At 34.2% G+C, this 14,182-nt stretch overlaps 1 protein-coding gene across 1 annotated transcript; it reads right to left on the bottom strand.

Annotated features, from left to right (window-relative positions):
* Positions 1 to 12,791: 12,791 nt before the first annotated feature.
* Positions 12,792 to 13,793, bottom strand: LOC149087105 (TD and POZ domain-containing protein 5-like). Its single transcript, XM_089231908.1, has one exon. It carries the CDS (start codon positions 13,791 to 13,793, stop codon positions 12,792 to 12,794), a length of 1,002 nt encoding a protein of 333 aa, XP_089088034.1.
* Positions 13,794 to 14,182: the final 389 nt, after the last annotated feature.

The following is a 14,182-nucleotide window of genomic DNA, read 5'->3' as shown; positions in this document are numbered from 1 at the left end:
CTTTCTGGTCGTTCCGTGACATGTGTCGGGATTTTTAGTGTAGCTGCGTCCTCATGGGCTTGATGCAACGCTAGTGGCTCCGCTTGAAAGAGTTTTCTGCTCTCTCATCGCAGCTTGCACTTCCAAGTCTTGAGAATGGGCTGTTGTAACTATAGGCCGCTCTTGTCGAATCCTCCGCCTTGCAGCCGTCCGTGTAGCACTCAATTTCTAGTGGTGTAGGGTCGGTCTTGTTTAGCTGCAACTGGTATCCAGACAGTGCCTTGAATGGATGGTTTGACCCCCCCCCCCACAGTGGTTCTCGTATTGTTCTGGTTGAAGGGTCGCTTTTCCTATGACTATGGCTCTGTGCAACCTCAGCTGCTGGATCACCCTTGCTTCGTACTTTAGGTTCATCTGGAGTGGTGGTATTCCTAGAACGGCCTGCAACACGTTGGAGAGAGTTATTCTGTGGGCTCCGGCTAGATGTAAGAGATGGGGATTCTCTGGATTTAGTTGCCTTTGTCCTCTAATTGGACTTTGGGTCTTGAGAACCATTATTGATGAAAGCCAATTGGGAGTTTTTCGAAACTTACATTTTATAATTTTTGCCGATTTCATTTCAAGTTATTTTTTTCTTCCAAACTCAAAACGATGTACTCGAAACATTCGTTTATTTTCAGAAAGATAGCTTAGAACCACTTCTCACCACTGAAGCGAAATTCTGATCGCGTCACCCGATATCATGCGCTCCTGACTCTCGACCCCAAGCTCTGCATATCATTTTTGGGTTATCGACTCTTTCACAACAAATCTCATTCCAGCAAAGGAAGAAGAAATAATATCATTGCCTATGTAAAACAGTCCCTTTTTCCAACTCGATCGTGGCAAAGAACGAACCCAAGTGATATGGTCACCATCTCGAAGAGGGAGCGAAAGTAGAATATGAGGAAGGAACGACCTTCTATAACTCGCACGAATGGATGTCATTGAATTGACGATCGTATCGATGTCATAAACTACTTTTAAAAAAAAATGTCCCTTTTGGAACATTATTGCTATTGCTTCGGCTTGAACAGCGGCAGCAGTTAAGGAACGCTAGTGAAAACCGATTTCGATATCCATAAGAACGCAAGTATAAAGTAAAAAAGAAGAGAAAAGAAAACCATACATACACATAAATCGATAGGTATATGGAGCAGAACTTTAAATGTATTGCCTCTGGATATCGTTTCACTAGAAATACATAAAAAAAAGAAAGAAAATTGCAGCGATCTCTGCAGCCCCGGCGGAGAAAGGCCAGTTCGGGGCTCACCCATTATATCAAAAATGAAATAAACTGAATGCAGTCAAGTTGTGCAAGAGCTTCGAAATGCCAAAGTTTAAGAGCCTTTTCACCCACTCGAAGGCATACAAAAATCACACACCATGGACACAATTTTAATTGTTCTTGAAATTTTGTTGATATATAGAGAAAGTATTTTTGTGTACATAAAAAAAAATATATAAAGTTTATATGATATTTCACACATGGTATTTTCAATTCATATTCACTATATTTTGTATTTATTCATAAAGTACTTTACGAAAGTATATTAAACAACAACATTCATCGTGTAGAAATATCTCTTAGGCCGGGATTATTATTACTATTACACTAAAACGTCTTTAGAAAAGATACTCTACGAAACTTAGTTTCACAAAGAAATATCTTGTCAGTGTTCAGACAAAAGTCACCAAGTTCACAAAAATTTATTGACGGACTACTGCAGTCGATTGAAAACTTGAAAATCATCATTAGGGATATCATGGTTCCAATGGGTAGTTATAATCCATCAAACCCCCCTTCATGATTATCGTGTCGATTCAAGAGCAGTAGTGCACTTTGACATAAGACATTAAGCATTATATGGGTGAATCCTTAGGTTCACCTGAAACTCTAAACATGTAAAGGACTCCCCCCCCCCCCCCGCCACCCAAAGAAATCGCCTTAATCAACACAAGAGCCCAACCATGGTCTCATGGGTCAATGAATAAAGTAGTTTGATCCCATAAAGAAATTGAAATTGAGAATAATGGCGATCAAATATGTATAGATGCGATAAATAAACCTAAACGTATCTAAATGTATGTACATAATTCACATTAAACTAGAATCATCACTAGACATCCGCAGCATCGGAAACAGAAAAGAAAGCCAAAGCAGGTTTATGTAGTACTTTTCTTTTTTTGTTTGATTATATCATTATCAACATCCATTCATTCGAATGAAATCTCATCCGTACGAATAGTGGGAAAACCAAATAAGTACTATTAAGTACTATTTACAATCATGTGCTATTCAAATTACATAAGAATCGTAATGCCCAGGCATGACGAATCAAATCAGCTTTAAGAGCCTGCAAACACTCTAACACAAGTTTTGAAATTTTGTGAATTTCGTTATGAAATTCACAAAATTTTCATTGTGACGAGTCGTTATGAAAAAAGTGGTAAGAACTATGCTACATATATCTAAGTTCTTAAAGTAAATTTACTACTTTACCGCACAGGCTCTGGTCATATAGCTTTACGGCTAATTACTATCAATCGAGTCGGAAATGAAGGTGCAACTATTCGGGGGTCACCTCGGGTTCGTTTTAGGAAAATAACTTATTATCTGTGTTCTATCTACAGCATCGTGCATCTTACCACTGCACCAATCGGGCGTCACAGTGAAGTTACTGATGTTTAGGTAACTGGTTCATAGTTCCTAACTGTTCACATCATTGAATAATTATGTGGAAATTCTAATCAATTGCAGAATTATATACAGTCGATTAGAATTTCCAATTAATTATTTTAAGGGTATGAACAGTTATGAACCGTGAAGCAGTTATGTAAACATCAGCAACGTTACCGTAATGCCCGAGTAGTGCAGTGGTAAGATGACTGGACTCTCGTCCTTAAGATCTAGGTTCGAATCCCGTTGACGGCACAGTGAAGGTCGTAAACGCGAGCCGATCTCGCCGTTAAAAAGTCTCGCCACAGAGGCGTACAACAATACACTTATTCAATCATTACATTTCTCTCTTAGTTACAAAAATGGATGGAACACTACATACAATAAGCATTACACAGAAACAAACTACACGTCAGTTCACTATACATACACACACATATTTCAGCATGTACCAATTCGTTAGACGTTCCGCAGAGGAATATGGATGAGGTGCATGTATGGTTCAGTAGTAGTAGTGGTAAGATGCTAGTTTACCACCACGAAATTTGTTTTCGGGTTTGATACTGGTGATAGAACGTAGATAACAAGTTCTTTCCCTAAAAAAGGCGCGAGATGGCGCCTTCATTTCCAGCCAGACCCGACCAACACCAAGTATAGCAGAAGGCCTCCACGCGAAACTCGTAACGTTACTAAAGTAGGCCATTTCATCTATAGTCATTTTATATACTGCAAAAAAGGTGAAGATATTGCATGCGTCGGCCTACAGGTGAAATGGTCTACTTCTGTGACGTCACGAGTTTCGCGCAGAGGCCTTTTGCTAGATATAGATGGTGCTGACCCGATTCGATTGGTAGTAAATTGCTGCAATGCTATATGGCCAGAGTGTGTGTGGTAAAGTAGCTAATTTATACTGTGTTTGCGATAATTTTTCATAACCACTCAAAAGTTTAAATTGACGGAATCTCAAAACTGGACTTGGTGACTTCTGCTATAACGCTGATGAAATGGTAGGGTAATGATCAACTTTCTCCTTTGAATGGACGAATCCCTGATAAGGACAAATTTTGGCATTTTGCGAATTTTGTCCTTAGGATTTGTGTAAGTATCTGAAAAAGTAGTATTTATATAGGTTGTTTGGAAGAATAATTTGAAACGCAAATTTTTAGAGTTTTTCATGCTGGTATAACCATATTTACAATATATGCTGTACTATCAGGTTCAGCTGCATTCTCAGAGTTTTAGCGTATTCTTTCACGTCGTCATATTTTTCTTAGATTCACTAAATCCAATACGTATCTCATAACTATTCCTTTTCGAAATCATTATGAGTATACAGTACGCGATATTTGTTACTAATCCCCCCATTATCAAGCAGTATTAGCAAGGAAAGAGCCTAAACATTTACATAATTGAAAAGAACCGGTGTGTACTCACAGGAAAGCAGAACTCAGATTATCTACTTACTTACCAATGAATTTAAAGTAGATCAATGCGAGCATTTCAATTTTTTCCAACTGATATTTGTTTAATAAACTTAAGTCCCGAAAGCATTTACTGACGTCTATTACCCATGTACGCCGATGCTGAAGAAATAAAAGCGGGTGTATTTGTATAAGATAAAATTATAAGTGAAGAACTGAGAGGAAAAAAATAATTACAGGATGCATACGTGTGTGTGCGCGGAATCCTTTTCTGAAAAAAAAAAGTATTATCCCATTATAGATATCGTTTGTCTGGTACTACAAGAAACATGCACAAAAATAATAAAAAAATGGGAATTTATCCATCACTTCGAGCTTTTCATGAGTATGCAGAGGAATTTTTCGACGCAGGTTATTTCACGAGGAAAACAAATAATTGGATTAAACAACACTAATGAGAAAATGATTCTACTTAGGTGGACGATAATCCAATATCTTAATCTAATATCTCGCTTCGTAGCCTTTCCTTAAGAAAAAATCAAGTATATATATATATAATTTTTTTTTCTTTTTCTCACTATCCCTAAATATCTGATAATTCAGGGCAAGAGAACAGCTTCTTATTTGTAATTGGATTTGCCAGATGCGAAAACTCTTAAGAGTAAAATACTATTTAAAAAAAACTATGAAACGAGTACTTGTATTCCAAGGAAATGAATAGTTAATTCATTCCTACGATTAATTGGGATTAATTTTTTCCCCAGAATTAACGCGTGAATGTTTTTTTTTTCTTCTTCTGTTGAGTATGCTATAGAAATAATTAAATTAAATTAAAAAATTAAAAAAAAATGCTAATGTACACAATGATTAGATCCATAGGAAAAATTATTTTATTTAAAATTATCTTAGAATTATATATTTCCAGAAAGAGATAATCAGAGTATACAGTATATAAGGGCTTCATTGAAAAATAAACTCAACAAATTACTGATGAGTTTCGCCATAACTGATTAAATTAAGAAATCAGAAATAGGAATTGAAAAATTTCTACAGGCGTTAAATATATTTGGCATATTTTTGCCGCAATGTAGGTTAGCACAGTGTTTTTTTTAAACTCTGGTCCCTGGTCCGTAGAAATTTCCTACAGGCCCGCGAAATATTACGCCAAATTCTTGATGGAAAGTAAATCGTTAGGAAGCTGCATTGTTGAGGCGTGGGACGGATGCTTTTTAGACATTTATATTCGCGTTTAAAAGAAAATTTTCAGCCTTTATCGAATGGAAGTTGTTGCAACGTTTTATACCTCAGAAACAGCGCCGAAGCCAATTATAGCTTGAAATAGACGAACTGGTCGGCCCAGTTAACCCAGCTAATGACCGAAATTCGGGCTGTCGCCGGCCCTTACACCTATATACAGATCCTTATGGTTCGGGGTCATCACCACGTTGACGTATTTTTTGTGATCATTTTGGCCATTTGCAATTAGCCATAGCTAACCATGATTATTGCTGTCAGCTATGACGAAGTTAACAAACCATGGAATCTCAATTTCGAAATTTTAGTGATCCATATATAGGGGATTGACCTTTAAAACAGCCACCACCACCAAACCAGCCTTGAACCCCGCTCTGTCCTCATAGGGATATAATCCTTTATAGGGAAAACTAATTTTACTATGATCTTGACACTTCTATTAAATATTTTGCTGTTGTAGGGAAGAAATATACATGTCTGGGACGTTCTTGGGAGGGCAATTGCATCTCGCCATGCAATGATGAGCTTTACTGACAATCACGCGAGCGTACTATGACTTTTGCATATTACATCTCTTTCTCTGTTATAACTCTGTATTCGTACCAAATTTCATTAAAATATGTCCAGTAGTTTTTCAGAAATTCGACATAATGTGATGATTCTCTTAATTTTGCACACGAGTATTATACAGGATGCATATGTAACAGGGCGTATGGTATTTTACTGGTGAACCATTGATCCTGGAAGCATACTTGCAATTAGAATAAGTATTCGAATAACGTGATAACGTGTAGTACTCAGTTATATGTATTATTCATGTTGCAATAAGATGTATAGTTGTTGAAATCAAAATGTTAACTGTTTTATACGGCTCAAGAACGCAATTATAAAGTTGTCGCCCTGTCTCTTTTGATGCTGACAAAAAAAAAAGAAATCCACGTTTCCAAGTGCAATATTCACTGAGATACTTGAATTTAAAAACTGAAGGAAAATTAGGAACATAAGTATCAAATACAAGTAAGCAGTTTTACCTGTTCACGAGTTGCATGCACAGTTAAGTAGTAACTTCGTATTATCAGTAATAATGTTTTGAAGAAAGGCTGTTATGGCACAATAGTTAATTTCTTACAAGAATAACCACATATACACCAAATAAATTTTATATTTAAATGATTGAGAAAATAATGCAATAAGATCTGGAAAATATATAATGGCTGATTAATATTTCAATTAAACACGAAATTATAAGGGAATGTGAAGGACGATTTTTTTTCTAAGGGCATTCTACAAGTTTCAGATACAAATCACTTTCCTGTGATTTTCCACACATTTTAGTGATAACACTTTCCTTTTAGCAACAATTTGAATATTTTTGAAAAAAAAAATTTTAGTTTTTAATAATTGAAAATAATCAAACGAACATTTCCAACGAAAATCAGTTGATATGTAATAAAATCTCCGTGACTTTTTACTGTAATAAGCTACAAAAATATTAATAATCAGACTGAAAATCTTAATTGTCTAAATCTAAAGCAAACCAAACAGTAACATGAGAAATTTTTTAATCCATCAGATTTATATTCAAGTAATAGTAAATAAAAGTATTTATTTTTAAGAAAATTTATTGTGTCGTTAAAGTACGCTGATAAGCTTCCAAAAAAGTGTGTGCTTTCAAAGTAATTCTACATCTTCAAGTTAAAAAATAAAAAAAATACTAAGCATCTTTAAATTTAATTATTTAGTTTCTCCTCTCGTAATTTGGAAGCGTTTTCCCCTAATTTCGAATGATAATTATATGCAAAGAAATTGGAACATCTGGCCTTCAAAAGATAGAGGAAAAATACAATTTAAATCCAATTTTTTTCACAAATTCTTTCACCATGAAATACTTTTGAAGCTACACTCCCTGGTGATTTATGTATTTATTAAATTTTTTTTTTCTCTGCCAGACAAGGTTTAAGGAAATGAAACGGAAATTCACTGACGTCCAAAGTTCATCCTAATTAAGCGTTTGTTTTAAAAGGATCATTTTTCTTATTCTATTATATACGTTGGGAAAAGCTATGCCATTAACAAGTATCAGTAGACAGTTCCGTACAAGAAATAATAAAAATAGCAGTGAATATAAGTAGAGAAATCTTTTGTAGGGAGAGTACAGGGAGAGGTATCATCTTCATTTTATTTACTTATTTATTTATTTGTTTCCAGTTCCTATACTTAGAAGTATGAAGGGAAAAATTGTTGTTTGGGAAACTTCATGCCTCATAAATTTTATGAGTTTCCTCAAGCTGAAGGAGAAATGGATGGCTAACGTAATAATCAGCTTCTTCTCTCTCGCTCTTACTGGAAAGAAAAACTTCCTAGCTGTATGATAAGGCTGACATTTTTGCATCTTCAACAACAGGGAAAAAGGACATTCACGAAATAATAAAGAGAATAATCAAGGAATGGAATATCAGAGGAAAAAAAAGTAGTAGTTTATGATACTTCTCAAGATAATCTCATCTTCAATACGTGCTCAAATTTTCATTTTTTTTTTACAAATTTTACTATGATCTTGACACTTCTATTAAATATTTTGTCCTTTTAGGACAAAAAAAATTTACATATGTCTATTAATTTTATTTCTCAGTGAATGATTTCAATACAGTAAAAAAATTGCGAAATGCTTATTCTTGCGTCTTGAAACGAAGAAATGTCAAATATTATAATAAAGATGTAAAAATGCTAGATTTTTGTCTGTAAGTAAAATTTGCGTGCCTGAAAAAAATGAGAAATCTATAGAAAATTGTGAAAATGTGCTGCTACTCACATCATCAAAGAATATTGAGTTCATTTCATATTTTTCCTTCATGTATTCCTATTTGAGGAATTTTATCATAAGGCTGACAATTTTTGGAGCTGCACCATAAAAAAGGACCTTTAAGAAATACTACAGAGGATACTCTGGTAATAGAATCAAAGAGAAAATAATAATATATGATACAAAAGAATCACATCTTAAATATGTGCTCAACTCCTAAATTTTTTAAACTAGTATTACTATGTGTGTGATCTTGACAATTCTATTGAATATTTTTTCGTTTCAGGGAAATGAAGAGAGTTTACCTCAATTTTCTATTTTTATTCAATGATTTGAACACATTAATGGTATGATTAAACATTCTTCTTCTCATATTACCGAAGAATATTGAGTTTATTTCATCATTTTTCTATGTTTTCCAAATCGAGTTTCCACATAGTTTTATCATGAAGTTTCCCAGCAGTATGATAAGGCTGTCATTTTGAAACTGCAACAACAAAAATGATCTTTACGAAATAATAAAGATAATAATCAAGGAACAGAATCAGAGAGAAATTGTAATATATGATACTTGAAGAGAATCTCATCTTCAACTCCATTGAATCTCAGAGCTCAACTCCTCCATTGTTTTTAGTAATTTTCCTATTATCTTGATAATTCTATTAAATATTTTGTCCCCTTTCAAGACAAAAAAGAAATGTTCATAGGTCTATGAATTTTATATCTTAGTCGATGATTTAAGCATAGTAAAAAAATTACGAAATTCTTGTTATTGCGTCTTGAAATGGTGAAATAATGAAAATAAATGTAAAAATCGCTTGCGTCAAAAAATGAGATATCTATAGTATCCAAAAAACAGATATTTTCTAGATATTATACAGAGGGACTATAGGAATCTATAGTACGTTATGAAAATGTTACTCGCATCGTCGAAGAATATTTAGTGTTTTTTTATAATATTTCTCCCGTTTTCCTAATTTGGAACCCCCCCCATACACACACACATAAAGCGTTATCATAAAGCTTCGCAGGCTGACAATGATGAGGCTGACATTTCTGGAGATTCAACAACAAAAAATAGACACCTCTATGAAATAATGAAAAGAATAATCAAATAATACAGAATCGAAGAATAAATAGTAATATATAATATTTCAAGAGAATTTCATTTTCAATACGTGCTCAACTTTTCAATTTTGAAAAGTAATTTTACTATGATCTTGACACTCCTATTCAATATTTTGCCCGTGTAGGGAGGAAATATACATAGTGTTCATTTTTAGACAGTCATTTGAACACATGAAAAAAATTGTCTTTGTCAAAAAATAAGAAATTTCTTGAGAGTTATGATTTTTTTTACTCCCATCATAAAATAATTTTGAGTATTTTAGAATTTTTCCCTTATCGAGAACTTTTTCTCCATAAAATTTTATCATAATAAGGTCGACATTTTTGGGGCTACAACAAAAACAAAAAGAACCTTTACGAAATAATAAAGAGAAATGGAAATTACGAATAATATTCAAGAAATGGAATCAGACGGAAAAACTAGTAGTATATGATGATACTTCAAAAGAATCTTATCTTCAATGTATGCTCAACCCTTTTTTTAAATAATATTTCTATATGAACTTGAGCAATTTCTATTAAATATTATGTTATTTTTGGGAAAAAATACACATCGATTCCATTTTTAGTCAATGATTTGAATGCATTCAAAAAACTAGAAAATACATGTCTTAAAATGGCGAAATATGAAAAAGCATATTAATAATGTTGAACTGCTTGAATATTTTTAATGAAATGCACGCAAAAATCACCTGCGTCAAAAAATTAGAAATCTATCGAGAGTTATGTAAATTCTACTCACATCATGAAAGAATATTAAGTTTATTTTATCATTTTTCTATACGTTTCCCTAATCAAGAAGCATTTTTCCATGAAGTTTTACCATAATAAAGGCTGCCATTTTTAGAGCTGCAACAACAACAACAAAATATCTTTATACGATATACTAAAGAGGATATTCAAGGAATAGAATAGTTAATAGTTATAAAGAAAAAATAGCTGTGCACATGAATTCTTCAAGAAAATCCCATCTTCAATACGTGTTCAACTCTTCCATTTTTTCAACAAATTTTCCTATAATCTTGACCCTTCTATCAAATATTTAGTCGTTTCAGGGAGTAAAAAAATACACATCAATTTCATTTTTAGTCAGCAATTTTATTATAGTAAAAAATGACGGAATGTTTGTTTTTGTAATTTGGAATGCCGAAATATCAAATATCATATTAATGATGTTGAAATGTTAGATTTTTTCCAGTGCAAATGTATGAAGAAATAATCTGTCAAAAAACGAGAAATCTGAAGAAAGTTATGAAGATGTGCTACTCACATCATCAAAGAATACTGTGTTCATTTTATAAATCTTTGATGATTATTCTAATGAAGAAAACTCTTTTTTTCCCATTTCTTTTAATTTTCATTTTTTTTTCCATTTTCTCTGCTCTGCATATATCTATATTTCTCTTTACTAATTAAACACATAAAAGAGAATGTTGTTTGATATTAATCTATTACGAAATATTCCTATTTCTTAACGAAACTGTTTGATTTAATTAAGTGGATTAATAAGAAAAACATATTTTTTTCCCCGTTGATGAATTTTGTATTATCTGTTGAAATATATATTTTCTTAATTTTTATTCATCCAATTCAGTTTTGTAGAGAAAGTTTTCATTTTTTTTCTCGACCTCAAAATTTTAATCAGATTCATAGCTAGGAATAACGTAAGAATTTGTGCGTCTACTGTAGCAATGAATGAAGATCAGTGAAATCAGCAAATAAGTGAATGAAAATGAGAATGAAGTAAATAAATGTCGTATATATATACATTCAAAATGTTTAGACTTCTTGCAAAGACGTTTTAACGACGTATGCTCTAATATTAGTTCATAATACTCATTTATCTGAATCGAAATATTCTCGATAGATGAATACTCTGAATGTCTCGAAGAAACAACACTAGCATGTTCTGCATGTGATTAATTTATTGTGAAGAAAGGTTTTTTTAAATGAGAGAAATTTTTCCGGATCCCTTGGCTGTTGCCGTGTCTAAACACATGGTTTCACCGGAACATTTCAGGTAAATGAGATTTGGTGAAACTTTTCGATAGTGAATTTATGAACAGGTAGGCAAGCATTTATAGCCCGGTAGAGGCCTCAGAAAAATGATTTCGCCTGACGGTCCCAGATGGCATTAGGATGGCCTCGCCCTGGGCTAGAATCTACTTGAGCTTCCTTCTTAATCTCTATTCTGTTCTGTCTCAGCATTATGCGCCTCTAGGCTAAGCGATCTTCTGGAAGTTCCGTGTTTATGTGGTGTAACAGTTTACAAATTTACTATTTCCTCTCGAAAATCGTATTAGAGATCACAATATGTAGATGTCCCCAGGGGTCTCACGTCCCTTTTGGACGTGAGATCTCCGGGATATGCCTGAATTGGCCCCACGCGTTGAGGTGGCCCTAGATCGATGATCCTGAAAGTATAGTCACAATTTTCCCTTATCATGTTTCACTTAACAGCTCTATTTCTGAACATGTAAACTGTTTTTGCAGCTCTCGGTGAACCTCCTTCGCCACTTGTCCTGGCTCTCCATCCATTTGATCTTCACCCATGGCCCTTGCAGAACATAACGGGACCGCAATGGGACAACAAAGTTTCCGATTGCGAACCATTGCTCTATCAGACACATTCTGAATACTGCGCCTGTCAGATGAAAATCGTGGGAAATAATAATTGACAAGAATGATTGTCGAATGAATCATGAACTGATTTGGCTATAAAGAATTTTATATTCGGTATCAAAAGATTGAACATTGAAGGACCGGACACACCCTGCCTCACACCTCAAAGAGATATCGAAGCAGTGCAAAGTACCAAAAAAATCTATTTCAGGTTTGATTTTTATTGATAACTTAATAATATTAGGTTCGAGTGTTATATTTTGGGCTATGGGGGGGGGGGGGGGTTGCACATGTATGATTTACTTCCCATAAGGAATGATAATGGTTTTTATAAGTTGTGGAATATTGCCAAAATAAATATGATAATCGAGGTAAAAATTCTCCTGGGACAAGAAATATGCAGTATGCAATTTTTTCTTCATTATTACTAATACTATAGAAAAAAATATACTAATAACGAAATTTCTCACCAGTTATGCAATACTACAGTATTTATTTGTGTAGAAAAATATGGCAAAAAAATAATACGGCATATAGAAAAAATTACAGGTAGAAAAATACGGCATCAAAATACATAAACAATAGAACTTCATACAATATATTTAATATTATATTTCCACAAATTTACACAATAAAGAAAATAATCCTGGTCTATGTTTTTTAACATATCAATAAGGTTGAAGAATAACGAATACGAAGTAAATGTACGTTAATATAATGTAAAGATTCATTAGCACGAAAAGAATGTTATAAATTATAAACTTATTCCATAACATATAGCTTGAGAAATCTAATATATTCTCAATATTCAGTTAACACAAACGACAGAAAAAAGCGAGCAAGTATTGGTGCTACAATTGATTACTCAGTGTTTGTAAAAAGCTAATTTGTCTGCTAGAGCCACGATGACTCCTTCCATCACTTCAGGGCTCCTGGTCTTGATGGTGCGTATAATGCCATGCAGGCGACTACCTAACTGGGTAACGCGATCACAGAAATAGTCCATTGCATTCTTCCTCAGAGTGTCGCTATTGAACGTGTTGGCGAGGATGATAATGTCAGCCACAGTTTCATCATCGATTGATTCCGAGAGATATACATTGCACAAGTCCTTGAGAGAGGTGATGGCATACTTATCAGCTATCCCGAGGAGTTCGACGGCACTTTTGTACGTCATGTCAGGCATTTTACCATCGTACATGAAAGCTATCATCGCCTCCACGACACCAAATTTGAAATCCACGATTTTGACCCGCTTTTCTGCATTTTCTTTCATGTCGCTTTCGAACATTGCCGCAAACACAGGCGAGTGAGTAGCGAGCACTATGCGATGCGCTGGAATCAACTTCTTGCCGACCTCTATGCGCACGTCACTGAATGATTTGTTATCCAGGAAAGGTGATACATTCCCGAAATTCGGTCCGGATTCCCTCTCTCCTACTCGAGCTTTCAGAAAGACTTCTACCGTAATATCCCTACGGTCATTGGACTTGCCGCAATCAGAACAATAGAAGAATATTGGGCTCAATGACTCCCCGACTTTGAACAAGTTGACGCCAGAGTTTGACTGTGTGCATGGACGGTGTCCAACGCAAGCGCTTGACAACTTCAAGGAGTATTCAGCTTCTACAGTTTTTCCTGCCGACGGACAGGATTTCAAAAAGATAGAAAAGCCCGAAACATAATGTTCGAGATACCAATGATAAAATGTCTGTCCATCCTTTTCAGGGAAAGCCGGGCTGGGAACACTACGCAATTGATCTTCTGGTGGTGTTAGTTTCCAGACATAAGAGCAGCTTTCGAACAAAACTACCGAATGCTTACTTTCACCACCCTGTTCACTTTTTATCTTCTTTCTCTGGGACATGATTTTGAGACGATTTCGAAATTAGTACACCACGAGATAAAAACACTATCAAGATTCTAAAAAAACCTTACTCAAGGATTAAATTATGCCTTTTTAAATCCTTGTTTTTGTTGAGCTTTGTTTACATTGTTGTCACTAACATGTAGTAAATATTTTCGGTGATTGTGTGACTGACGCATTAACAATTAAATTGCGGGATTCAAATTGATACAAAAAAAAGAAGTGAAAAGTATAAACTAATTCAATACAGTATTCAAAATCACTGATTTTAAATACTTTTCATTAGTTGCAAATTGTAACTGTCGAAAATATATGTGGTTCGTGCAACCACCACTACAACTTAATCGTACATGCACATCGTACACATTCCTCTGTATGATTTCTAACGA

Source organism: Pholcus phalangioides, unplaced genomic scaffold, assembly GCF_987345545.1.
Source record: "Pholcus phalangioides strain wild (caught in Gottingen) unplaced genomic scaffold, Ppha-v1.0 ptg000004l_1, whole genome shotgun sequence".
Lineage (NCBI taxonomy): Eukaryota > Metazoa > Arthropoda > Arachnida > Araneae > Pholcidae > Pholcus > Pholcus phalangioides.
This window is presented reverse-complemented; position numbering and strand designations above follow the sequence as displayed.

Coding starts and splice junctions, on each gene's coding strand:
- LOC149087105 (XM_089231908.1), bottom strand. CDS start 13,793: ATGTCCCAGAGAAAGAAGATAAAAAGTGAACAGGGTGGTGAAAGTAAG.